This window comes from Podarcis tiliguerta (genome assembly GCF_965153285.1).
Source record: "Podarcis tiliguerta genome assembly, chromosome: 3".
Taxonomy (NCBI): domain Eukaryota; kingdom Metazoa; phylum Chordata; class Lepidosauria; order Squamata; family Lacertidae; genus Podarcis; species Podarcis tiliguerta.
The window spans coordinates 64,847,154-64,875,093 of record NC_139536.1 but is presented as its reverse complement, the minus strand read 5'-3'; the positions used below and the strand labels follow the sequence as shown (position 1 = coordinate 64,875,093).

Below are 27,940 nucleotides of genomic sequence, written 5' to 3'. Positions count from 1 at the left end.
TAAGCATCACTTAATACATCTTGCTGTTTAGTTAAACAAGGTATTTCATAGGGAACTTCCATATTCATAAAGCCATTTTAATGCACTGAATATCATCATTATTTTTTCAGCAGGATCTGTTACTTAGTTAAATGGATTTGAGACATCAGACTATTATATGACAGACGATTTTGTCACTATGCAAAATGTGAACCCTGTAATCAACTTGTTATGGCATTTCACAAAAGTATGTGACAGTAAAATAAGTAAACTGTCATTTGGGCAATCAAGCTTTGAAATCCTTCAGGACGAGGAAAAAGGCATTTGACACAGTCTTCATCGTAGCAATGAAGGTTCAAAGATAATTTAAGACTATTACAGTCATACATGACTGCATAGCTGAATACAATAATATAACAGAATGTATTGGAATAGTTGCTGGTGACATAAATGTGAATTTCCAGTAATTTTTCATAATATTTTAATCACATTTTCCTCTTGATTTTAACCCACATATAATAGTAACTATAGACAGATAGAAATACAGATATATAATTGCATGCAGAGGGTGCGTTTCATGAATAAAAGCATTATTTTCCTTTCATGACGGTAACTCATATTCATGGAGGTTTTTGCTAGAGGAAGCTGGGCAGGAGTTTTTCTCAATTCCCCTTTAAGAACATTATAAGAGCCTGTTGGATCAGGCTAATTGCCCATCTTGTTCTCAGAGAGGGCCAACCTGTGGGAAACTCCCAAGCACAATTCAAGCACAAGAGGACTCTCCCCTGCTGTATTCAGAAGCATACCTGACTCCAACTGTGGAAGCACAGCATAGTAGACATGGCCTTCAATAGCCCTCTCATCCATGAATTTACCGGTATCTAATTCTCTTTTAGAACGATCTAGGTTGATGGCCACCACTGCCTCCTATACCACCTCCCATACTGTTCTGGTGGGGTCTCCCAACCCTCTAAAACAGTTTTTGAGGGGACAAAGAAGGCTCCGCAGGGAATTCTTGACATGCAACTTGACATGCAATGAACTACCAAACAAGCTATGATTCATACTAAAACTGATTATGTGGGCAAGTATCTATTTTGGAACTGTCTACCCAAGAATCAAGATGTTTGAATAGGTGAGAGGCATGCCTGAATTACTTGTGTAGATATGCAAAACACCCTCTTGGCCACTGCAGATGCAGTATTATCCATCTGCAGTCTATAATAGCTAATGCTGCAAAATGTAATTCATTTCAACTGCCTGAATGGTGCTTGCTTTGGGCTGACATCATTTTGGTATGGTCTTTAACCAAAGATGGGGTTTTTTGTAAGCTTGCACAGAATTGGTTCTAATCTTCCAAATGAAAATATAAGGAAATATTTCCTATTGCGATTAAGCAGTAGCCCAATGATGTGTTGAATTTCCTCTTGAGTAAGGTGTCATGAATTACTTTCATGCCTTGATGATGCAGAAAGAAAGGCGATAGCTTCAGTCAAGGGCAGGAAAGACAGAAGAGAGCAGCCTAAAGCAGAGCAGCCTAGAATGAAAAGGCCAGGAGAATATAAGCACAAAAGAAGCACTGACATGTGGAATAAAAGGAGGAAGATGTATGGATGGAATGAATGTGGGGAAGAGAGCTGAAGATTCAAAGGGTGGGAAGCGGAGGGGAGAAGTAGCAGATAGAACAAAGGAAATTGGAAGGCTGACCTGGAACTAAGGATGGGTGAATCTGCCCATTTCAGTTTCTCATTTTCCCAATATTAAATTTAGTTTGCCACACTTCTGCATCACTTTGCACATTTTAAAAAACCCCACAACTTCTCACACTTATCACTTTATTTCATGTGCATCCTAATATACACATTTTTGTATTCAGTTTCTGCCTAATGTACATATTTTGCAAGCATTTTGCATAATATAATGCATTTTGTGAATGAAAGTGTTGTTTATGCATGCTTCGCCCTAATATACTTATTTTGAGTTTGGAGAAGTGCATCACAAAATTTGGAGAAGTGCAAGAATCTGGAGAATTTCAAAGGATAGCTGTAATTTTTTGTTCATGTACTGTTTTGCAAAGTTCAAATTAGGTTGGGTCCCACTGCAATGTGAACTAAACCAAATCCCTCCCACTCTTATGTGTACGAAACAGACAAAAACAAAAACGTTGCTAAAATGATTAAAGATGAGTGAGCTTCCCCTGAAAATGTATGAGCACCATTTCAATGCTCCTTCCACTTTCCAAAGAGTTGGGAGAAGGAGAGGTCAGGCAGTCCTCTCCCGTCTTTAAGGGAGCCTTCTTCCACCTGCAACCCATTCCTTGGCCCCAAGATAAGTTTTTGCTCCTTGGGTGCGGAGGACAGGAGCTTGAACAAAGACATCTTAAATTTGAGCAGGGGTGTTTGCATATGCAAAAGCTCTACTGTGCACATGTACCCCATCTCTGTCAGAAAATGAAGGTAAAAAAATGAGTAAACACCATCTAGGTTCTGTGAGTTTCTTTGCTTTCGTTTGACAGCTCAAAATTAATTCAATTTAAAACACACACAACTCTGTTGTGTTGTCTAAATCCTGACCCCACCACCTCCAAATTTACAGATTCAGGGTGTGGCTGCAGTAGCTCTCTACTGGTGGAGCTCTGCCAACAGGCAATGAAGTACTTGTACATAGAGGCCCCCCACCACACCCAAAGAAACCTGGCATTAGGCCCCCAAATGGAGCATTCCAGGGACACGGTGGATCCAGAGCCCCTCTATTCCCTTGAGAGATGACAGCCTGCTGTTAGTGTGGGTAATCTCCCCTCACCAACCCATTGCAGTGTTTACTTTAAAACCCTATCAGGGCTAAAATAAAGAAGCACATTGCTTCCCACTTCTCACCCTTTCTGGTGTAAGCTGGAAGGTCTTTTGACAAGAAATATCATTAACCACTTCCCTCCCGCTTAGGTTTGCTTAGTAAGACACTTATAAATTCATTTACGTGCCAAAAAGCATGGGAATTATGCCATGTAAGCAGGAAACACAATTCTGCAATCTCTCACAATTGGGCTTGCTTACTTGCTTACAATTTAACATCCACACACACACACACACACACACTTGTATAACAATACATGCTATATAACATATTTGGTTGGTTGTTGTTCATCCATTTATTTTTATTAAAAAATAATATTAATGGAGTGAGTGGGGACATTATTGTGAGGTAGATATTTTTAACATGTTACTATACGAAAGGATGATTTTGCCTCAGTAATTTTCTGATAACTCGAGCATCCTTTTTCTTAAAATAGATCCATCTGCAGAGACCTGCTCAGCTGCTGAGGTGGATCGTCCACCTGGAGTCTCTAAGATGACTGTTAAATGAATGAACAGGCATCTTTTATCTCTGTCAATGCAGAACCATGGGCAGAATTAGAGTGTCCTTAAAAAGCAGTATTGTACTGGCTCCTTTTGTATAAATATAAAAGAGAATGTGTATATATAAAAGGGAGGTGCTATATATTTTCCAGTAGCATTTTCATTTGGAATTGAACTCTGTCTCCCACTGACAACAGGCATAGGTATATGGGGTTGTCACCCTTTCATTGGGTTTTCATCATCCTTTGACCAGGTGGAGGTTTAACAAATGTAACAGTAAGTCATCACTAACTGTAGTGGCTACTGTTAACGAAAACTGCAAAATTCACTCAAGCAATACTTTCGATGGTGAGGCTGAACAGAATGGAAGAATGCCTAGAAATGCCTATCCATTCATACGAATCACCAAATAGCTCTAGTTCATGCAACTCCTTGTACTATTTTATGGATTAGTTTTCTCAAGATACTACATGTGCACTTATGCGCAAGTGAACCATGTAATCTGCTCTGTTGTATATATTCAATGTAAAACCAGTAATCACCACAGAATGATACCTGGGCCTATGCCAGCTTTGTTGGTTGTCGTGACTCACAAAGGATATTGGTGAGCTGGAAAAGCGCAACCAAAATGGACAAGAGGTTTCAGAAGCTCCCCTCTGGGGAAATGTTGCTTATTTAGGGCTTTTTAGTTTAGAAAAATGGAGTGCAGATTTGTATGAAATTGTGTAGTGTGGAAAAAATGGAGAAAGAGATTTCAGAATACTGTAATCTATTATTATTACTATTAGTAGTAGTAGTAGTATACTGTCTTTTCCTAAGACTGGGACTCAAGGCAGCTTACACAAATGATAACATAGATAAAATACAAAATGCTAAAAACATTTAGAAGATAATAGAGAAAAAGTAATTAAACTCTAATAGAATTAAAGCAATTAAAACAAATTTATTAAAGTACAGATTAATCACAGCACTCTCAAAAACCCTTAAAAAACAGTCACAAATCATTTCATTGCTTTTTTTGGTGGCAGCGGGGGTTCCTATGGTTTTGTTTGTTGCTTTTCTCTATGCATTAATATGAACATAAGAAAAGGACATCTAGTCCAGGTGTAGCTAAAAGGGTGCTCTCCAGAAGCTGTTGGATTCCACTTTCCAAAAACCTCAGTCAATGTGACCAACAATCAGGAATTAACGGAGCTGAAGTCCAAAACCTTCTGCAGGGCACCATGTTGGCCTCCCCTGATCTAGTCTAACATCCTATTTCCCATGGTAGCAAATCAAGTGTCTCCAAGCAGCCTGCAAGGAGGGCAAGAAAGAAGTAGTCCTCCCATGCTGCCAGTATTTATATTGTACCTGAAAGCTGAGGTTATTGGTGTTATGTAAGCAGCTGTAAGATCCTTTCCCAAAAAAAATAAGCCATAGTATCTTTTTTGGGTGTTGATGATGTTATTATCATGTCAAGATGTTTCATGGAAACCAATTCATAAATCAAAATATAAATACATAACAGTATCTTCCATTCATCTCCTCTTAAAGCAATTGCAATCAATTATCGAACTTTGCACTTGACTGTGTAGGTGGAAGAATACCATCTCTGAAATGTAATTGTTTTGTTTTTGTTTTGTTTTTAAACTCAGTGTTTGAAGTGGCTTCTTTCAAAGTCCCCACAAAAATGAACCAGGCTAGCCTTCCTTTTCTCCTCCTCAGAAAAATAAAAATGACAGCTGTGTCTGTATCCCCTTTGCAGTGTGGGGTGGGAAGGTGGAATTCAGGGGGCCTTGGTAGGTCCAGCCTACCTATTCTTTTCTTGAGGTCTTGGTATTTAAACTTTCACTGAGGTTAATAGAAAATGTAGACTTAGAAAGTCAACTCTGTTTGTAAAACTTCATTTCAGTCGGAGTCATATACATAGGGATACACCCTCACACTTCATTAAAAAGACTGCAGCACATTGCAGAACGCCTCGTTTTGGGGTACCTGTATGTCTGTTTGGCTCGCCCCATAGCTTGGGGTCGAGGAGCCCCACAGTTTGACACGATGTGTTGGGCACCTCCTTGTCATCTACGGGGACCTACCTTTTTCTTGAGCCTTTCACAGGTGAAAGGCTTTCACAGGTCCTTACTCAAAACTTAGCCCAGCTTTCCTCCTTCAGGAGGGCAAGAATGACAGAGACGTGCTCAGGCCAAAAAAAAAACAAAACCGAAAATGGAAAAGTTGGACTCCTCTGCGGCTGCTACTGCTTTCGTGTTTTGTTTTGCTGTGGCCACTGCGGCGGCGGCTGCTGCTTCCTCGCCTAAGGCCCAGCAGGCGGCAGCAGAGAACTCCGCGCTGCTCAGCCAGATTCTCCGCACCTTCCTCCAGAAGCGCCCGCCCCCGCCCCCATTTCCCCTAGACAGCGAGAGAACGCTCGGAACGAAAGCAGCGTCCTCACGTGCACCGGGTGGGCGCGCGTAGGCGTGACCGCTGGGCGGGGGCGGGCAGAGTCTCTTCCCGCCAACACAGTACACTTGCCGGGGCTGGCGAGCCGAGAACAAGGATGCCACCGGCTGTCTGTGTGGGTCGTCGTCTCTCCAACGTCCTCTCCTCCCGCTGCCCGCCACCTCTTGTGTGAGGGGAAAAAACACCCTTCAAAAGCGGCAGAACATCTCCCTCAAGTTCGCTGTTTCCTCAGCGACGCTGGCGGGGGTGGGAAAAAAAAAAAACCCGGGGCGGAGAGAAAGAAAGAGAGAGAGGAACGCGAAAGCGTGAGCGGAGGCTGTGTTGGCGCGCGCGCGCCTGCCTCTGACAAGGGAGACGACCCCGAAGTCTAGAGCAGAGCCAAAGTCATAAGGGGATTGGGAGGTCCTCCTCCGCTCCTTTCCCGCTCCCCACCCCACCCGCCGCCGCCGCCCCCTCCCCGCGTTCTCCAAGCTGGGCTGGAGCGGCGGCCGCCGTTGCCTTGCTTACATGGAGAGACAGCGCCTGTCATGCTTGTGAGCAGCGGCAGCCGCCGCCAGCTCCCTGCCTCCTCCTCCTCCTCCTTCTGTTGCTGTGCTGCATTGGGAATAACCGCTCTGCCATTGACTGGAGGTGGACTCGAGCCCTCGCGAGGGGAATAATACCTGGCCGAGCGCGGAGCCTCGGAGGCTTCTCGGCCGCCCGTCTGAGGGGGCACGACAACAACAGCAGCAGCAGCAGCGAGAAGTGCCCGCGGGAGGAGAGGGGGCTTCCCGGCCGCCGCCGCCGCCGCCCGCCGGAATGAGCTGAGCCCCCTTTCGCCCGCCGAGTGGGCTGGATGGCTCGCGGGCTGAGCGCAGGCGGCTGGCAAACTTGCAGGGCCCGCCGAATGCCTTCGGGGAGCGCCGCTGCTCCCGCCGGCTTCCGGGACGCCGCCGCCGCCCGCGCCGCTCTTGGCGGAGGCATCTTGGCACAAGGGGAGTGAAGGCTGCAAAGGCGGCTGCTGTCCGCGCAGGGGGTGCTGCTCACGCGGTCCTAATGCCTGTCACTTCTCGGGACGCGCTGGTGGCAGCGGCGGCGGCGGCGGCTGCAGGCGGGAGCCCCCCGAGTGCTGCTCCGGCTTGCTTGGCTTCTTCCGGCATCTGATTGGATACGGCCGGGCTCTGCGTGGGACAGCGGAGCTGTGGCGAGGGGCCTCCGAGAGACAGAGAGAGAGAGGAAAAAAACATGGGTTATTGCAGCGGCAGGTGCACGCTGATCTTCATCTGTGGCATGCAACTGGTACGTGAGTCGCTGGTCTCCTTGATTTTCTTTTTTCCCCCTGTCTGAATCCTCTCTCCAATAAAACAAAAGTATAAACAAACCCCAAGAAGCAAGAGGCCAAATCCGATGGCTGTTTGTCGTTCGTGAGGGGAGAAGAGGTTAGAGAGGAATGGGCTGTAGGAGTGAGCTCAGGGCATGCCTACTCAGAAGTAAGCATCCTTGTTTTCAATGGAGTTTGCTCCCTGGCATGTGCGTATAGGCATTGCGGCTTGTGTTGTAACAGGGACTCCCTGAGTGACATTCACGTGGGCACGGGGTAAACTTGTTTGAGGCTGCAGTTCTGTGCTGGTTTATTTGAGAATGGAAGCGATTGGGACGTAGTTCTAAGTGAACATGCATAGGATGCGACTGCTAACCTTAAAAATTGACACACACACCCGCCCTTTCTCCTTGAAGGCTCAAGAGATCTCAAAGAGATTTGGGAACTTTGAAAGACCGAGCATGGTTTTTGTTTGTTTGTTGAAAGGAAGGCAGTTCATAGGTAATTACTGTACAATGGATAGAGTGGCTGATGAGAAGCATGTAGCTTTGCAGTGAGGGATGAAAAGTTAACTCATCTTAAGAAAGGTATGAGGTAGAGACTAGAGGTTTCCTTAATTAAATGGAATGAGCACTATTTTAGGCATGGTTATGAACTTGAGCCAAGATAATCAGATAAGAGACAAAGGGTGTGTATGAATTCAGCAGGATGATTGTTTTGAAGTATGTGGTAAAAGCTTTCATTGTTTCCAAGCAGTGCTAAAATTATGTTGTTTCCAAACAAACAAAAGAGAGTAAACTGTAAACTGTTCAACTCTATGGTGGCCACATATTGAAGATGAGATACTAACTAGAAACTCTGTTGCAGTGCCTATTTTATGCATGTCTAACTTCACAGATGGAGTTTTTCTGAACACCCTGAATGGATGTTGCTGTTATGCAGTTAGTCAGCCTCAGAAGATGCCACATTTCTGAATGTACCTTGAATGAGCTGTCTATGGTAGAACACGTTTGGAATGGGGCCTTAAGGGTGCAATCCTATACACTCTTGACCTGGGAGCAAATCCCATTGAGCTCAGTGGGACTTACTTCTGAGTAGGCATTCACAGGATTGCAGTGTTAAAGCAGTTAACCTTGAAAAGGGAGAAAACAGTACACTCTTCCAACTGGCAGAGTACCACCAGTTTTCCCAAAAGACAGGTGCTTAAGAAGACTGCATGGGAAAATAAGATTACCATTCTGGGAACAAAATCAGTACATGGGAAAGATTCACTGACCGTCGCAGAGCCTACACATCTGTGATGTTTCAGTGAATCTATCATCTTTGTGTGGAGCAGGAAGCATTCTGCTTGTCTAAACCCTGTTCTTCACAGAAGTATCTGATTCTGTGTGTTTGATTTATCATTGTGCAAGTTATTTGAAAGAAACCCTCCCCCAACCCTTGTAAACAAAATTGTTGGAACGTAAGCTGTTTAACATTATCACTGGAGTCCCCCCACCCCAAAGCTAAATGGAACAATAGTTTTAGGCTTTCTATGCCAAAGGTCAGAATACAGAAACTGCCCAGCTGGACCAGACTAAAGATTCACCTGGTCCTTCATCCTGTTTCCAGCAATGGCTAGATAAATGTTTCTGGGAACTTCATAAGCATGATGAGGGCAACAGCTTTCTCCTCCTCCTTGCTGTCCCCAGTGTCTGATATTGAAAGGTTTGTGCCCCTTGTTGACTTGACCCAATACAGCTACAACAATGTATTTAAAGGTAGCCACAAGAGTATTCAATGTATCCTAGAGGTTGATTATAAACTTGTGCATCAACATTAGCTTGGGAGTGAGACGGCAAAAGGCAGATAGATATACATTTACCATTTCTTGGGGTCTGTGAAGGAACATAGATTACAGGACTGAGTGTGAGAATAAAAAATACAACCATCCTAATACTGGAGCTTATGAAATATGCCTTACTGTTATTACTTTAGCTCTGCTGGGCCCTGGAATGAATCAAATGTAAATGTTACATGGCGCTCATCCATAGAGAGAGAGAAAAGATTTGGTATTTTAAATTATAGGACATAATGACAGCCTGGATGGTTAGACTGTTTATAATGCAGGATAAGTAAATATCTTACAGATATGTTCAAGTATTGAAGCAGATTTCATGAACATAGAACAATGATGGAGGGATGTTCCTTTCACACTAAATAAAGCTTATCATTGCAATGTTGGATCTGATGGAGTTAGGAACTGCAATTAATTTTCAGTGACCACCAAATTTTATTCCCCAATTCCTGTCATTATGCATTGGCTTTCAAATGCTCACTCACGAGTAGTCTCAGCACTATGATGGATATCAGTGTGCAAGATGCCACATGTGAGTTCATACTGGGTTGGGGAAGTATGAATAAGGCAAATGCCATGCATACAGCTGTTCTCATATGAAAACCATGACTGGCTGCAGCTTCCTGTTGAATGTACACTTGGTGACAAGCCTGAGATTGATGCCATAAAACGTATGGAATAGCCCTTAAATGGCTTGTGTTTGGATAGCGGTAATCTTGTGAGCCTTATGAGATACTTTGTCTACTATGCTTATCAGGTACTGGACTTGCACAAGGAAAGCTTGAAGAGAGGTGTTAATTTGTAAGAGACTTATTGTGTGGAGGTTGTATGTGGAGGTCTATGTCCAGGAGCAGAGATCTTGTCAGTATTATCTCTATGTTCCTACCACTATTAATCATTGTTGTACATTCACTTCATACTCGGTTTGTTGGGGAAACAGGTTCATGCTAAAAACAACACCAGGTTTAAATATAAAATTGAAGCAATAGTTTGTTGTTGTATTTTTTTAAAAATGCATTTTACAGCTTGATTCGTTTCAGTGATGCACATGGTTGCTCAGAAGTATTACTCACTCAAGATAGTGTGACAAACTTATGAGCAACTCTGTTTAGTGGGTTTGAGAAACCTGTCACCTTCCAGGCGTTGCTGGATTCCAACTCCCATCCTTCCTGACCATTGATCATGCTGGCTTTGGCTTATGGGATTCAAAGTCCATAAATATATGAATAATCACAGGTTCCGTACCCTTACTGTATAGGATTACAGTCTTTCTTTCTTTCTTTCTTTCTTTCTTTCTTTCTTTATTTATTATGTTCAGCCTGGAGGCAATGTGTTAATTTCAAAATATGTAAGTAATTACTTTGGAGGTAAACATCTGATATAATATATAAAGTGGGTTTTTTCTCTCTCTTTCCTTTGTCATGGTAGGATGAGGAACAGTATTATGCACTGTTTAATGCTTTAAAATTTGAAGAATAATCCACATGCTTGTCTTAGTTGCATTCTGTTCTGTCTTCCATTTTCTTGTTAACACATACCCACATGCCAACCAGCTTTCATGTGTGTCATAGAAAACCATTTCTGACAGCTCATTTTCTTCTTCTTCTATATGAGAAATAATAGAAGGTAATAAGCTTAACCTGCTGATAGCTAATGCTATTAATTGAATCAGCATATTATTTTTTTTCCCTAATTTCTTAAAGTTGTTAAAGTGAGAGGCTATCTTGAAGAGAGGTGATATTGTGAACCAGAGTGGAATATGAAATGCTGTTGTTTATTTTTTTCATTCAAGACCACAGCAGTGGAACACATTGCCTGAGGCCCCCAGTCTTAACACTTAAAACACTCCATAGCGAAATCAGAGCAACTTTAAATTGAATCCAAAAACAAAAAATTAGTAGTGAAGGCTGCTGATACAAAATGAGTAATTGTGACCAAGCTCTTTTTTATCCAGATGTGGTTGCAGTTAGTGAACCAACCTAACCTGGTAAAAGACACACCTACCTACTGAGATTGCCTGCGCCTCCATAGATAACACTGGATCCTAAAGCACCTCTAAACTGCACAATAGTGCATCCAAAACCAATTGTAAACCTCAGTCCAGTTCAACTCACAGTATTTCTATCTTATTTTGATTAAGATTTCAGTTTGGCTGCCTATTCTGGAATAGCATCCAGGCACCTGGTTTCTGTTGCATCCCTGTATTTAGTAAATCTGTGTACCATCTGCATACTGGAGATACCTCAGCCTAAATGTCTAGATAACCTAAAGAGAAACTCTGTGACATCCCCAATGCTGGTGGCCATGAGTTGACATAGTAGTCCTTCAATGGAATGTTCTGGAAAGGATTGTTGTCACTGTAATACTGTGCTTCCAGGCTCCACTCTGGCAACACAGTCAGATGGATACTACAGCTGGTGGTTTTGAAAACCACAAAGAGCTCCAGTGGTTGTTCTTCTTTACATCCAGGGGTGCCAACTTGTGAGAGAGATTGGGTAGGGGACAATATCACACATGTGACATCCCAATGTTGCATCAAGACATCAGAGGAGCCAGGGGCCAGAGCTGAATGTGGCAGCAGTGCAGCTTCAATGGCAGGTGGCTCTTCCTCCTGCCACCACCACTGGCTTACCCATTCCTTCCCTTCTGTGGCAGGAGAAGGAGGAGAAGGAGCCAGTCACTGAAGCTGTGTGATGCTCATATCCATGCTTGTGCCCTGATTTTTTTTTAACATTGCCCCCACCCATATTGGGGGAGACTCAAAAGGGTTGGCCTTCTAGGAGTTGGTGCCCCTGCTTGCATCCATCTCCTGATGAAGGTCATTCAAGAGAGTGACCCAACAATTTTAGCCCCATAGTCAGGGTGAAGCAGCCTGTATCAAAATAATCAGTGTCATCCAAAGCTACCTGGAGTTGAAACATGATAATCTGCTCCCCTATCTTGCCCAAAAGTAATTCTGTGGCTGATCAAAGTTTAAGGGAAAGTAGAGGGATTTAGCTGGGCCATTTTATATTAATGAAGAAAATACAAGTAAAATATAAATGTTAAAGACATAATATGATAGTGTTTACTAATAAGAACATTGTCGCTGGCCAAATGTTATGTAGGTGGTGAGTGGTATTTTTAATCGCTATGCACACTGCAAGTTTTCTGCAGTTTACTTTGTGTATCCCTCTTCGAATGCAATTTTGTGAAAGCTCTTACGTAAGAGTACTCTTGGAAGTAACAGCCTTTAACAAAATGACTGTGATTACTATGAGTCAGGCATGTAAGTAGCTGCTTGCTTTGTCATCTTTGAAGAAGAAAACTTAGCTCTACATGACGAGGTTCGGAAATATTTTACAATTGTTGAAACTGTCTTACAGTTTTGAAGGGGAGGACCAAAATTATGTGGGCAAGTGGATCAGTAGAAACTTTGTGATATCGTCACTTTCATGAGTCCACTGGCAAAGTTAAAAGGCAAAGATCCACACCTATAATTGTATCTGCGAAACCCCTATTTACTGGCAGGGTTATCATTTTATCAAGTAGTTTCTGTGCCTGTGCCACAACAGCTTGTTATGTAGACATCAAATACAGTAATTGTTTCTTGTTATTCAGTTTATACCCCACTCTTCCTTCTGAAGGACCTTAGGGCAGCAAACACAGCATTGATTATATATTTTTAATAAAATTCTAAAAACAGTCAGAAACATTCGAAAATAGTTAAACATTCTCTCAGCCAGTGATCTCATGTTTGCCAGAAACAGTGTCCTTTAGCTATAAAAAGCTCAAGTGAATGCCAGTGTAGTGTCGTGGTTGAAGTGTTGGGCTAGAACTTGGGAAACTGCCACTGAAAATACCATATTATGGGTCAACACCAATTAGGCAACCCTCAGGCACCACCAGCAAGGGCTCGCCTGCTGATTGTAGAGTCTGAAATGGTGATACTGTTTCTCTGCATACTCTGAAAATCTTCCACTGTTGATTTCTCCAACAGCTATGCTGTTAAAGGCACAACAGCAGGGCTGGCCAGTTTTTCTTCTTCTTCCCTTGATCAATTGGCAGAAATAAAAAAGGGTGTGGTTCTGTGAGATAGAGCATATGCTTTGCATTCAGAAGGTCCTGGGTTCAAATCCCTGGTACTTCCAGGCAGGGCTGGGACAGATCCCAGCTGAAACCCTGTTTGTCGTTGTAGACCAGGAAAGAGGAAACTGAAGAGATGGGCCCTTCACCTATTGTTGGACTCCAGTTCCCATCATCCCTGGCCATTGGCCATGTTGGCTAGGGCTGATGGGAAAGCCAGCAACATCTGGTGGGCAAAATATTGCCCATCGCCTATGTAGGCTATACTGAGCTATGAGAGCCATTCGTCTGACAGTATGAGGCAGCTTCCTGTGTTCCTGTGGCAGCACTGTTTACTAGAATTCATTTTGACGCCCACATATAGCGTTATGTAAATATGTCTCTGGCTAATAGCACTTTGGTTTATTTGGGTGCCTGACTATTCCCACACCAAGCATGTCTCCTCCAGACCATTGGAAACTACCATATACTGTAGGTAATTTACCTCATACAAAATGTTCTGGGAAACATTCCCCCCTCCCCCTTTTTTCTCTTTTTCATGGTAACCACAGGATTTTATTTTCAATGGTATGTAGAAATGTAATTTTTAAAGATAAAATTAGCTATAGTGTATAACCTTTTTTATTTTTAAAGCAAATATAACTCACACTTTCCTGGTCTTTCTTCATGGTGACATATAATCTGAACATTCACTGAAAAACATTTCGTATCTGGAGAATGCTTTCATCTGAAAATATTTTAAGGAACATTTCTCTACCTTAGTAACTTAAAAGTTACTTTTAAAACTTTAATTAATTGTCATTGCCTTGCACAAGTTCTTATACTTGGCTTGCCACAGCTTTCATCCCGGGAACAGGTTTTACAATGGAGCCAAGTTTCCTTTGACATTCCCATGATTCCTTGGGGAAGTCATGACAACTAACTTGCTTTAAATTCAAAATGTCCTAAAGAATTTGAAAACCAATTATTGTTGAAGTTTTCTTGGGCTAAGCAGCAGAGCTGGGACTCATGAAACCAAAATTGGACATATTTGGTTACTGGTAATTTGTGTGGTGAAAACAGTAATCAATTTTGTTTCATATGGAGTTTCTAAAGTACTTCATACATCAATACAAGTACAGTTACCAATCTCATGATTAATTGGAATAATTCTACATTGAACTAAAGCCATAGTGTATATGAGCACAGTACTAGCAGTAGATGTATTATTTGTGGTTGCTAAGGTATTATAAACTTGCATATAAAGGACGGCATATGTATAATATTATGTTTGTGCAATCTAGCAATATCGTCAGAGGCATCTAATCTTCAGAAGAGACAGTACTATTATTCATGTCTTACAGCATTTTTAATTGTCTGTATTGCATAAATGGTAAAACAATGACACATTTAACCACATAGAACAGAACTCGATTCTCTATACAACAAGTATGCCTTAGATACCATTTGTGCAAGGGTTATGACATAACCCATTTTTGGCTTAAAGGGCACAGAATCTCATTGTTCATTTAATGTCTCACAAAGCATAGCACTCAGAGATTCATTATTTCTTTCATATGACACATTTATGAAATTGTCACAGTTTACATGAGAAACTTTGAGACTGCCCATGCCTCAATGATAGATTCAACCAGCTTCATAAAGGTAAAGGTAAAGGTACCCCTGCCCGTACGGGCCAGTCTTGACAGACTCTAGGGTTGTGCGCCCATCTCACTCAGGAGGCCAAGGGCCAGCGCTGTCCGAAGACACTTCCGGGTCACGTGGCCAGCGTGACATCGCTGCTCTGGCGAGCCAGAGCCGCACACGGAAACGCCGTTTACCTTCCCGCTAGTAAGCGGTCCCTATTTATCTACTTGCACCAGGGAGTGCTTTCGAACTGCTAGGTTGGCAGGCGCTGGGACCGAACAGCGGGAGCGCACCCCGCCGCGGGGATTCGAACCACCGACCTTTCGATCGGCAAGCCCTAGGCACTGAGGCTTTAACCCACAGCGCCACCCGCGTCCCAACCAGCTTCATACTATACCATATATTCATGTAGAGTGGCACAGTTTGGTAAGATGAGTGGGGCTGTTCAAGAAAAGGCTATGTTTCATAGCCAAATAGTTTATCAGCTACTCTTGAGAGATGGAACTGTCTATGTCACAGGTGATGTTACTTGTAGAGCAATATCAGACACTTTTTGCAGTTGTATGCTTCCCATATAATGTCTGCATGTTCTACAAGATTAAAACAAACCTGACTGTCTCCACATCTTTATAGTTTGGTCATTAAATATTATCATTATCCTTTATTAACATATTTGTAAGCTGCCTTCAACAAGAATTTTCAAAGCAGTGAACATTTGACAACAAAGTACAAAAATAATGCACCAGCAATAAAAACATAATACCATAAGAATTATCAGTTATCGGAATATATGGTCACAAAGCAACAAACAACTGTGTGCTCATATACTCCCATATACTGAATGGGAGTGGACAGATTTTTCAGTAGGTGAGCAGAAGATGCCAATGAGAACTCCTGTAGGAGGGAATTCCACGACTGTGGAGCCATGACTAAAAAAGCCCCTGTCTATGGCCAGAACTGGCTTTGTCATACTGCATACTGCAGTATTTGAAGGGAGGGCCACTCTGTCTTCATGTGACTGAGATAGGAGCTGGCAGCCTATGAGCCAACACCAGCAATACTTACCATTCAAATGGGCAATGTAGCCCTATGCATCTTTACACAGGTCCCACTCTGTTCAATGACATTTGCTCTGTGGTAGTCAAGGGTTGCAGCCTTAATCTTAATTGAGAAATTCAATTTTAAGGCTCATCTGTGTGCTCTTTCTTGTATTATGAAGCAGTGCTGGAAACTATTGGGGAAAGGACATTTTAGTTTACTTGCTTTTGATATCTCTTGGGTAAGAGGGCAAATCATGCATGTCAAGTTGTCTGCAATGCAAAAGAAAATTCAAAGAATTAATATCTGGTAATGAAGGAAATCCTTGGAGGGAGAGAGGAATAAAATTAAGACTGTGTTCTCTTCTTGAAATTAAATGCAATGCATTGATAATTATTTACTTCATGAGACTTGGAGGTTGTGCATAGTTCCAAATAAAGAAAGTTTATAAGCTATTCAGGTAGTGCTTTTTTGTCTATAGATAGAATGCAAGTCTAACAGTGCAATATTTACAGTTCAAGGGGACTTGATCCCAGATAAGTGTGCATGGGATTGTAGTCTAAGTGACATTTTTGTGCTTTGGTTTTTCCAATACACTCTGCCTATTTAATATGGAGGCATTCACCTTGTGCTCAAAGATTCAGACATTTGTCTAGTACAGCCTACCGGCACCTGGTGTCCTCCAGGTGCTTTGGATGCAAGTCACATAAACCTTGACCACTGGCTTGATGGGTTTTAGACTCAAACACTATCTGGAAGGTGCCACATTGGGGAGCGTTGTGCAACCTTTTAATATTTTCACAGAATTCTATGGAATATTGTTGCAGTGATACTTTTAAAAGACATCTGAAGGCAGCCCTGTTTAGGGAAGTTTTTAATGTTTAATGCTGTATTGTGTTTTTAATATTCGATTGGGAGCCACCCAGAGTGGCTGGGGAAACCCAGCCAGATGGGCAGGGTAATAATAATAATAATAATAATAATAATAATAATAATAATAATTACTACGAAGACCCATTATTACTTTACCAAGCAATGCTTCTGTACAGCCAGCCCTCATTCATTTCAATAGACTATTATTTGTAACAATAACTTATTATTGAGTGTTTCCATTAGGTTTCATAAAGCTCATTTCAGGTTTTGGACTAGCAGTCACAGTGACCTGGTTGATGGAACTGATAAGGCCAGAAAACACAGACCAACAGAATGGTTTTCTGGATCTGCAGTCCATGACAGGGCTGTTCATAGGCTGCATATTTTTTGGAATTTTATAACTATTTTTTTGCTGAAATATTTAGGCCAAGATCCAAAACCATGCCAATTATTTCTATGTGCCCAATCCTATATGTGTCAGGGCTGGTTCAGCTGCAGGTCAGCACGGAGATTCAGAGACAAGCAGTAAAGTTGATTCTTATTTAAAAAAACTGAATACAAACAGAGAAACCTATGGTGAGACTGGCCCCAGTAAAGCAGTTGCCAGAATGACAATCTGGGCCTCATACTTCCCCCTAAGTCTCCTCTCCGTCTGGCTGTTTTCCCTGAAGTCTTAAACTCCATCAGGCAGAGGCCCCCTGTGCTTTTTGTGTTTGCTGCTCCACTACATCCAAAACTCTTCTAGCTCTTGGAGACAAGGGGGAAGGAGAGCTGAATACAGTAAGACTGGGAGGTTCCTGTGAATCTGTTGCAGCCTCAGCCCCCCACCCCCATCAGCTGCATGTTGTATGTCTGTAGTGTTTTCTGCCTCATCTTCCTCTCTATCACTATATCCTGTTGCATGTTGAGCATCCAACCATTCTGCCCCCATTCCTCCTCTGAGCTGTCTTCATTGTCCCACCACCAGTGGCGTGCAGTGAATATTTTTATAGGGGACCAGTTTGGGTCAGAGCTGCCAGCTTGTGATGGGTGTGTGTGATGTAATGCATGTGACATTGTGACATCCTGATGTCACGCACATGACCATCCCTCCCTAAGCTGGTCAGAAGCTTCCTGGGCTTTGTGAAGGAGGTGCCAGGGCTCTGACAGGACGCTGGAGTCCTCCTGCCACCTCCTAAAAGCCGGATGGGCTTTGGGAAGATGGCAGGATGGATCTTCAACCCATCGGAGCCTCACACTCCCTCCCTAATCAGGGCAGAAGCTTCCTGGGCTTTGGGGAGGAGGCACCAGGGGAACACTTAGGGCACTAGCCTAGTCCTCTTAGTCCAATGATCGCACACCACTGCCCACTACTCCTCCCCTGCCTCTGAGCCTTAATCTTCTGATGCTTCCTTATGGGTTCTCCAGCTCGAGCCTCCCACCACTCCTTATCTTCCAGCCAGTTCCTGACGTGCCTGTGTTTAGTAAAATACACAACCCTTTTTGTATTTAGCTAGGTTACCAGTGATAGAATATTAATCACTTTTTCTCATGTTCGTCTGGCTTACTGTTCAATGTATATTAAATCTAACAAATAATAAAACAGATTATTGTACTAAATGCCATAGCTTTATGGGGGGGATTTAATTGGCACTAGCATAAACAGCCAGCCATTTAACTTTGCTCTGCATTTAACTCCAAGTAAACATGGATTGGGCAGCTCTTAGTATTAGTTTGCTGGTTCTCAATTTGGATGAAGGAAAGGAAAGGTATTCTATAATTGGTTTTGAGCACTCTCTATTTGCAATCTGTGAGATATTATATCTATCTATCTATCTATATATCTATCTATCTATATTCTATAGAAATACTGGAACAAATTATATATTCTTTGACATTTTGCGGGTGGAAATGATGCTGGGAGAATGAAATTGCCTGTCTTTGTACTTGCTAAAAAGTAAACATGCATAGTGAATAGTTCTATTTTCACATGTATCCCACTTATGCATTTTTAATAATTTCTTGATTTCAGTTCATCCATAACTTATGAGAAATGTTTATCGGTTTACAACTCTGTGAAGGTCCCAGGTAAAATGTGCACACATTTTCTGTATCTCTCAAGTGTCCTTTCTTTTAAAAGCATATTTACCGTTACCATACATTCCCTGTCTTGCATATAAATTGTGGCATAATGCAAATAATTGGGGAGCGGACCATAGCCTAGTGATAAAGAACACAATCTGAATTACAGAAGATCCACATTCATTCCCTGGGGTCTCAGGGGTGGAAAAAAAGGAGGGAATATGTATTTGTGTTCTGAAAGGTCCCTCCCTGTCAGTGGAAGGTGATCTGCTAAGGCTGTTGGGGCACAGCCCTTCCAAGGAGAATGTCAAACAATAAAAAACGCCCTTCCCCCAAACCCCCTCAAAGCTGAACACCAGTTCCTGTCCCACACACATTCTATATTTCTATTTGAACTTGGAGAAGCTCTGCAAACATTTCTGTCAATCGGTAGCACTCAGCCAAACCTAATCCAAAAGTATAGCTCTGGCAAAGAGATCCTTCCCATGTGCTCTAAGCAGGAAAACAACAACAGCAGCAGCAGCAAGATGTGATTGAACTGCCTGTCAAGGTTGCCCCACCATAAAGGCTTCCATTCCATCTCTGCTTATGAAGGCTAACCAGTACACACAGTATTGGTCTACTAGGGCTGCCTTGAAGGGCAGTCTGAGATTGCTCAGAGCTCTTTTCTTGAAAGCCACTTCTCAAGGCACATTCTTTATAACTAGCCATGAGAAGAGTGTGGTTGTTAGTTTGACAAGGTTACTTTTCTATTTTTAAAAAAATATTATCTGTTAAAACTGAACAATGGTGAACAGAGTGTGTATCATTCTGTAATATCTTTTTTTTACTTAATTAATAATTACATTTCTTATTGTAAATGAGGAGGATTGTGATGAGAAATTGTGGGTGGCTTATGTGTGTGTTGCAACTTTCTACACTTTCAGAATGGTAGGGTTCTTTATACATGGGGCTTCTTTTAAAGGACTCACCCTGTACTTGAGAGAAGTACAGTGGTAACTCTGGTTAAGAACTTGATTTGTTCCGGAGGTCTGTTCTTAACCTGAAACTGTTCTTAACCTGAGGTACCACTTTAGCTAAAGGGGCCTCCCGCTGCTGCGATTTCTGTTCTCATCCTGAGGTAAAGTTCTTAACCCGGGGTACCACTGGGTTAGCGGAGTCTGTAACCTGAAGCGTTTGTAACCAAAGGTACCACTGTATAGAGATTTTTCCTTCATACAGAGTTTTCTTTAGGTTTAAAAATGCTGGGTATGTTTGTTTGGCTTCTATGATAACAGGGTGCTGGGCTATATGGACCTTTGACCTGATCCAGCAGGATCTCTGTTATGCAGAGCAGACCCATTGTAGAATCACCTAATGAAATACAGACAGAGGTTCCTCATTGATGAGGCAGATGCACTCTGTGCATGCTCATGCCACTTTTTTCTGAGGTTCATAGTTCCTAATCAGAAGTCTGTAATAGGCAGTGGTTCTTCACAAATAGGACTTGCTAGTACCAATAGTTAAACCTCTTTGGCTGCATCACACTTTGGCTGGCTAGAATATTGCCTACACTTTTTCCTTCTCAGTAAACCAATTGTCAAGAGCCTCCTTGTCTTCATACTTAGAAGAAACAAGCAAAACAGAGGATCTTCAGATGACTTTAAAACCCTCCTCTCTGTTGCTGGCTCATTGTGTGGTGTTGAGAACATTATCATGGTGTTTTTTTCAATCAAAGGGGTAGCCAAGTAGACATGGCTTGCAGCTGAAATTGAGCAATAGTCAATCAACACTTTAGAGGTTAGCTCAGGTTGTATATATGTGTAAATAAACCATATATCACAAAGACACCACAGGCTCTGTTTTGCCCCGTTTTCCAAAAGGCAACATGTACTGTGGGTAAGCACATTTGGAACTTCCTTGAATTTTGCACTGCTCAGAGATAGCGTGCAACAGTATTATTCAATAAACCTTTATGGATTACCAAGAATGATGCATCTGGTTGACTTTAACCCTCCAAACTTCATGCCATTATGTGCTTTGTTAGTGTTTAAGGTGCTAGTACTGTTCTTTTTGTTATTTGCTAAACATGCACTATGGTCTATTTTAGATTGTTGTTGTGGGGATAAAAATACTATAAAACACTCTAGCAAACTTAAGATGCTGTTACAAAAGGTATGATGGTGCAGAGGATGGTTCAATGAGAACAAAGTGTGTAGAGCCTATATGTAGTAAAAAAAATTGGATTGCACCTTGCTGGCATACTCTACCCTGGGAAATTTGTCCTAGCAAACAAACAGTCCCTTTATGCCAGGGACTTGTGCATACAGTCCAAAGTTTGTGGGCCTGAATATTCTGATTGTGTCCCAGATTCCTTTTTCTTTGATTTTTAGGTAAGGCTCTTTTTTTTATGACTCCAAACTTGCCCCTCTCCCCCTAAAATCAAAATCAGGGGCAGGCAGCCTAGAGGGAATTTATTTTATTTTGTTTGTTCCTTATGAAGATTTCATTCACTTTTAAAGTACTTTGCAAACGTTAAATATTATCATTGCTTATTGTTACCCAAGTGTGGTATATAAAATAGTTTACTATAAAACTTCACTATAGGAAGTAGCTTTGTTATAAAACTCTTCCTTGGGGCATTTTCTTTTCTTATTTCTTGCAATAGACAATAAGCTTTTGTTTACGCACTAGTTTTCTCTCTCTGTGTAGCACTGCATCTGTCACTCTTCTATGGAGAATCGCTAAAGCACAAAAAAAGTGCTAATGCATTAGCATGTGGTACATCTTATTAAACTATTTACTGTCTTTCGGGGATCTGTCAGTTTGATCTGGCATGGACCCCCCCCCCAAGTGCTCTGTATTTATGATGCATTGTGATTGGATCATAATTCTGTATTTTTATTTTGTTTTACTGTTAGTGGATTTCTATATTCTTTCTGTTTTATGTTTTGGTTTATTTTAACTTACTTTCTTTACATTTAGTTGTCATTGCTTCTGCTTTGTCCAATATTTAGATGACATATTCCAGCATTATTATTTTTTAGAATACTGTATCATAACATTGTATAAACTACAGTCACCGTCAAAATTAAATGTGGATGTATTAGTCTTAGGGTCTATCAGTAGGCAGGAACTAAAGCCAACACACGGAGCACAATATTATTCTAGGACAGTCTTAAGGGGGGAATTTGCATTGACATTTGGCATTGCGTACTTCCTATTTGCAGAGTAGATATAGCCAGAGTGACCCCATGATTCTCTCCCACCCACTGCAGTCGCTCCACTAGGGCTAATGCTGACATAATGTAGTAAAAAGTTTATGCTCAGCCAGCAGTAAAATCAGAAGCACAACAATATCTGCAGAAACAAGTGCCAACTGAGCAATGCATATACATTCTCACAGATTGTCTTGGTAACCCAGCTGCCACCACAAAAATGAGTCCATTCACTACAACATCCTACGTTAGCCATGCAGGGAAGGTACCAATCAACACACGATGGTGGCTCTCTGACCTCATCCAGTATGCACATAGCTTCCACAAACAATGTGTAATCAGGCAGCTAGAAAGAATCCATGAAGCCTGCTGCTGTTTGGAGATACAAGATTGAATCACTTAGCAGTCCAAACATAAGCAGCTTGCAAAGAGTCACCCTTTTGCTAGAAAAAACAGCCAGGGCCACAGGTCACCCACTGAAGTAAGGCATGCCGTTCCAGTTGCAACATCCAGCCAGTTCCAGTAAGTTTGAGACACAAATGGAGTGTTTCCCCAGGAGAATTGTTGCAGCATTGCTAAGCAGTCACAGATGAACACCTAGCAGAACATTGCATGCAACTCAGTTCTATTTTCTGCCTATGTGAAGGGAGCTAGTTCTGTTTTTCAACAGAGAGCTGTGCATCAACTAAGAGCTGAAACTACACCACTAGACTCACAGCAACAAACATGGAAGGCTACTTGATGACTCGGAGCATTGCAGTAGAAACTAGGAGCTATGGGTTGAGTACCACCACAGGAAGACGTTCCAGTAATTGTTAACAAGGCAAAGCTTACTTCTGGGTGTTCTGCTAACTCCCTTTTCCATTCCTGAATCACTGTTGCTGGTAGAAATTGAAACCAAACACCCCACTTTACAGAACAACTCCTTAATCACAGGAAAGGACAGAAGACAGAACCTTTAGGCTTCCTTTGTAGAATGAAGTATGTATATCAGAGGCTCCCTTGAAATATCGCCACTAAATTATAGAATGCCTTACAAAACATGATTATATTATTCATAGCACCTGTGTAATTTCAGAAATTCATAAAACAGTCAGTTTGGTCAAACTTCCATAGTTGCGTAGGACAGAGTCACTCCTATAATGGAGTGATCAATATTTCAATGAAGCTTCTAGAATCCTTGCTCCCTGCTATAATCAACCATGTATGTGGTTAATTGCATTTTGAATAGGCATTTACGATATTCCCTACTCCCTGCCCTGATAAGTGTTAGTTTATTCACAGGAGCAGTTTACTCTACATTCATGGAGAAACCTTGAAGTAAATTGTGGCAGGGGCATGTTTTTGGTCTTGAATTTGCAGCTGGCAACAAAGGTGGGTTCTTTACTGATTGCAGTAGGTTTTTAGGGGCAAAATTTGGGGTTTGTGTGTTGTGCCATTGCAGCAATGATGGCAGCAGTTATATAAGTGGTCCTGAATAGTGACTACGCTTTTCCAGAATAAATCCTGAAATGTGATGTCATGATATAGGGAGATGTTAAAATAAGTTTTACTCAGATAAGAGCCAAAGAAATTAATGACATAACTTATGTTCATTAATTTCAGTGGGTCTACTCTAAATAAAATTACATTGAATACCACCCATAGTGTTTTCTAGAAGGAAATATGGGTTCTTAAAAATATTATTAGTTTTATTTATAGGTACCTACTACAAAAATAGTCTGAAGGTGGCTTACAATATACCGGTACATTACAATACAAAATATACAGAAGGTTAAAAAATAGCAAAGCACTATAAATAGTTGGAGATTAACTCTAAAATAATAATGAACTAAACCCTACTTCTCTCCATCACCAAGAAGGTAGACAGTTAAAACACCCATTGAGATAATAAAGAGGTTAACAGTAAAATGCCTGCTAGAAGAGAAAGGTCTTTGCCAGGCACAGAAAATATGTTAATGTAGGTACCAGGTGAACATCTTGAGAAAAGCATTCTACAAATGGGTGACCACCATTGAAAAGGCCGGAACTGGCCCCTATTAATAGTCTGGCTTCTGACTTCAACACCAGCTGTAGGTTCCATACTCTCCAAAGGCAACCCCTCAAGCACATTGCAATAATTTAATTGTGGGTAGGGATGGCTGAGTCTGTCACTTTCTGTTTCTCTTGATTTCTCAATTTTCCAAACTTCAGTTTAGCTGACTAACAGCCATTGATAGCTTTGCCCTTCATGTATTTGTATAACTCCCCTTTAAAGTCATCTAAGTTTCCATAGTTTAACTACAAGCTCACACTGGAGACAAGTTGCTTAGATTGAGGAGAAAGCTCTGAGGCAAAGATTCAGCTGGGAATGATTGATAATGACAGGCCCAAGGAGTCATCATATAATACCCTGGTAGGCTGGTACTGTATTTCAGTTTAGATGGTGCCCATGAGCCTCAGACCTCAATCTTGCTGTGAGACCAGAATGCCTGTGGTATACTGCAGGATGCTTATTTCAAGCCCTTTCCCACCCCTGGAGCCCTACAATTCAGCAGTGAGACAACATTAAAACTAAAGAATAAATAAATTTTGTATGTTAAGAATGCATACTCTTTGATTCCTGGAATATTTTTGTTGATCAAGATAAAACATGGTCCGCACACATCTTTGAAAGGTCAAGAAATAAAGATGATTTATTTCATTCAATTGAAATTCAACAAGTCTCGTGTGTAGGAAGAAAGAAATCTAAAATGTTAGATGCATTCATATTTTTCAGATTGAGAACCAATACTTGAAAAATGGTTCAGCCACTGCTGCTTTGCAATGAAATAGCAAATGTCCAGAGCTGCATAAATATTTCTCAGTTGTAATATATTTTGCTATAATGAAGTGCTCCAGTTCCTTTCCCCCCTCTTTTTTTTGTCTTTGACCATCTTTCTTCCCTGCCCTTCCCTTGTTGATTACTCACCCACTCTTAAGTAAAACGAATACACTACATGTAAGGATGCCTTCAAAACAGCAAGATCTGCTTCTGCTCTAGGTGGATGGTAGCAGAAAGGTGGGATGAGTGGGTGTTATAGATTTAGGGTAAAACCTAGAAATTAATATAATCTAGGATTGTATTTGGGGTGGGGTGGGAAGGGAGAAATTTCAGTTGCAGAGGAAGGGCCATTAAGGGAACAATAAAGGGCTATTGAGGATCATTGCCAATGCAAGACAACTCCCCCAATCCCACTCAGCAGAGAGAGGGGCAGGCATCTGGCTTTTGTAACAGGTGAGAAGTGGGCATTTCATTCTTTCCTTACCTACTTATGCTTTGCTTCCATTCTCCCGCAAACAGCTTCCTGCATAAAGGGTTTTAATGTGTATTTACCACATTTCAACCTGTCTTTTTGGGGGGAAGGGGCGATTACAGTTTGGAGTGGATACAACCTTTCATGAGGGGCCTTAATTGGAGGTGTCCAAGTTTTTTAGTATATATATATATATATATATATATATATTATTTTTTGGGCCACTTGGCTACCTAGTGTTTTGTACTTATAAGCAAAATTCCTCCTAGATGACACTGCCATTGCCATTACGCTTGAAGTGTGATGTGGTTGCATGAGTATTATAGGTTTTATTATTAAGTATTATTATTAAGCAAATAAGCAAATCGTAGTAGTTCTTTAGTAGTGCTGTTAGTAGTCCCTTAGTAGTGCTGTTAGTAGTAGTTAGTTTCTCCCCTGCATATCTGCATAGATTTGTGGACCTTACATTTTCCCATGTGGCTATAGATCTTAATGGTACATGTGGGCTCTCTCCCACCTCTTTGCTTGTTCAGAGTGAAAATGCACTAACAGCAAGTTAGTAAAAAAGGACAAACAGATTCATAGCAGATGGTGTTAGGCTGTAAGCCAGACTTTCCGAATCTGGTGTCCTCCAGATATTTTGAACATGGACTCCCATCAGTCCCAGCAAACATGGTTAGGGATGGTGTGAATTTGTAGCTCCCAACATGTGAAGGGCACGAGATTGGTGAAGGTTGCTGTAAGCTTTGCTCAGTTCTTACCGTGCCTGAATTATTTAGCACAATCAAGTTCTAACCAAAGGGTGTATAAAGGAACCTGTTATATGTAAATATATCTCTAATTCTATAAAATGAACTGTCAGTAATTAATGATGGGATGCTAAATTTGTACTCTGGTAGCCCACTGGCCTACTTAGTTGTAAACAGATGACTTTTCCCAGTGCAGTCATGAATTGTTATGACTTAAATATACAATAAAAGTATTAGTAATGATTTCACAGCAAAATCTTTAATTGACTCATAACTGGTTGACTTTACTCGTGTGGATTTATGGGCAAGGTTCAATAAAGTTTTATGGCTGGTTTTATATTTAATGCATAAATCAACAATACAAAGGCAACATTTTTCCACCTGCATTTTTTCTGCTTGACTGAATACAGATGTCAATTCCCACCTAATCAGTACTGCTCAGTATTGGATAGAAATCAGAAAACTGAATGTTGGTAGAGTACTGTGAGGGTAACTATTCTATATTAACCAGAGCTGATAATTATGTAACCATTGTAATAAAATATTCAAATCATGCTGAAACTAGGGATTAAGGTTAGAACATGTTACTTGGTTGCTTTGTGATGGGATTGGAAAACAGGGAAAGAGGTCGGCCTAAATACTTGAACTAATGACTGTATTAGATGCTCTGTTAGTAGGGGGGGGCACATGATAGAAATCTGAAATTAATAGGAAAAAACAGCATAATCAGATGAATTTGTTTTATCAAGCTATTTAGTAGACAGGCATAGCTCCGAGATATTGCAAGTTCGGATTCAGACCACTGCAATAAAGCAAGTCATACAACTGTGTTTTGTTTCCCAGTGATTAAGTTTCCCGGTGCCATGTTATGCTTTATATGTAGTCTGTTAAGCCCATCCTACCTGGCTGAAGGAGCTGCAGGAGAAAAACCTGACTCCAACCCTAGCCAGCTCCATTCCCCTGTTCATAAGGAACAATATGTGTGAAGTGCAATAAAGTGAAGCACAATAAAATGCTTATACAATAAATGCTTATACACAATAAAATGAAGTGTATAAATTATGGACAGCCTCCAGATATGTGCAGATTGACAGCTGCTATTTTTATATCCTTAATAAATTGTGTGGTACAATTTGAGAAAAACTCATTTAAGAAATGTTGAAATTAGTATATTAATAACATGTAAGTTTGCAACAATCATATTTTTTTCATGTGTGTGGAATTTTATCATGTACCATCAGTATGCTAATTCCTTAATAGTAGTCATAAGCCCTTTTATACCAAGAACTGAGCTGTGCGAGTAAAGCATTATACATCATGACTCAGGACTGAAGCCCATGAAGTGGAGGACTGGATGTGTCATCATATAAAATCCCACCAGGAAGAGAAACCCTGAACAAAAACTCGTATCACTGAATTTCTAGTTATAAACATTCTGACAAGATCTTTGTGTATTTTCCCCCAATGAGATTTTTAACACAACCAACCATAAAAAGAGAACTTCTAGAGATGTATTCTACCATAGCCCATGTAAGCAGCTCATGCACCCATCGAGTGAGGCTGTGCAGGCTCTGGACCAGTACCTGGCTCTTATAATAGGTGGCCCAGTGGGATGAAGATGAAAAATTGAAACCGAATCACCATAAGATAGAGATGTCATGATCTGGTGGCTCCCAGGGAAGGGAATGAGGTGAATGGTCTGTTCTTGAAAGAGCAGTTGTGTACTGTGGGTATGTACACCTAATTTCTACCCTGTCACTGAAGACCTAGGTGTCTTCTGTGACTCAGAGTACCTTTCTCCAGTTCCTGGACAGAGACAGCCTGGCCACATTAATCCATGCTCAGATAATTTCCTGTTTGGATTAATCTATGTAAGGTGGTTCTTGAAGATGTCCTGGAAGCTATTTCTAGTGCAAAAGGTGGTAGCTTGACTTCTGAGCAGAGTTGCTAGTCATAATACCCCTAGTCTCAGAGATGTGAGTTTTCAAAAAATCTTGGATTGGTGGGTTGTTGTTGTGGTTTGCAATTCAAATTGGGGTAATTTCATAGTGTAATTTGCAGGGGATGGGGGGCTTCCATCAGAAAAAGATTCTGTTTGCATTAGAAAATTTTCTGATGCCCTAGAAAATGGTTTCATTTAGGATAATT

At 41.3% G+C, this 27,940-nt stretch overlaps 1 protein-coding gene across 5 annotated transcripts in view; it reads left to right on the top strand.

Moving 5' to 3' along the window:
* Positions 1-6,006: 6,006 nt before the first annotated feature.
* The window catches only part of NKAIN2 (sodium/potassium transporting ATPase interacting 2), a gene marked incomplete at its 3' end in the record, with an annotated part of 430,177 nt that continues 408,243 nt past the window's right edge, over positions 6,007-27,940 (top strand). For all 5 annotated transcript variants that reach the window (XM_083435134.1, XM_083435132.1, XM_083435130.1 and 2 more), the window contains exon 1: positions 6,007-7,049. In XM_083435134.1, coding sequence (XP_083291260.1) covers positions 6,996-7,049 — 54 coding nt within the window. In that variant the 5' untranslated portion in view covers positions 6,007-6,995. The remainder of the gene's footprint in view (positions 7,050-27,940) is intronic.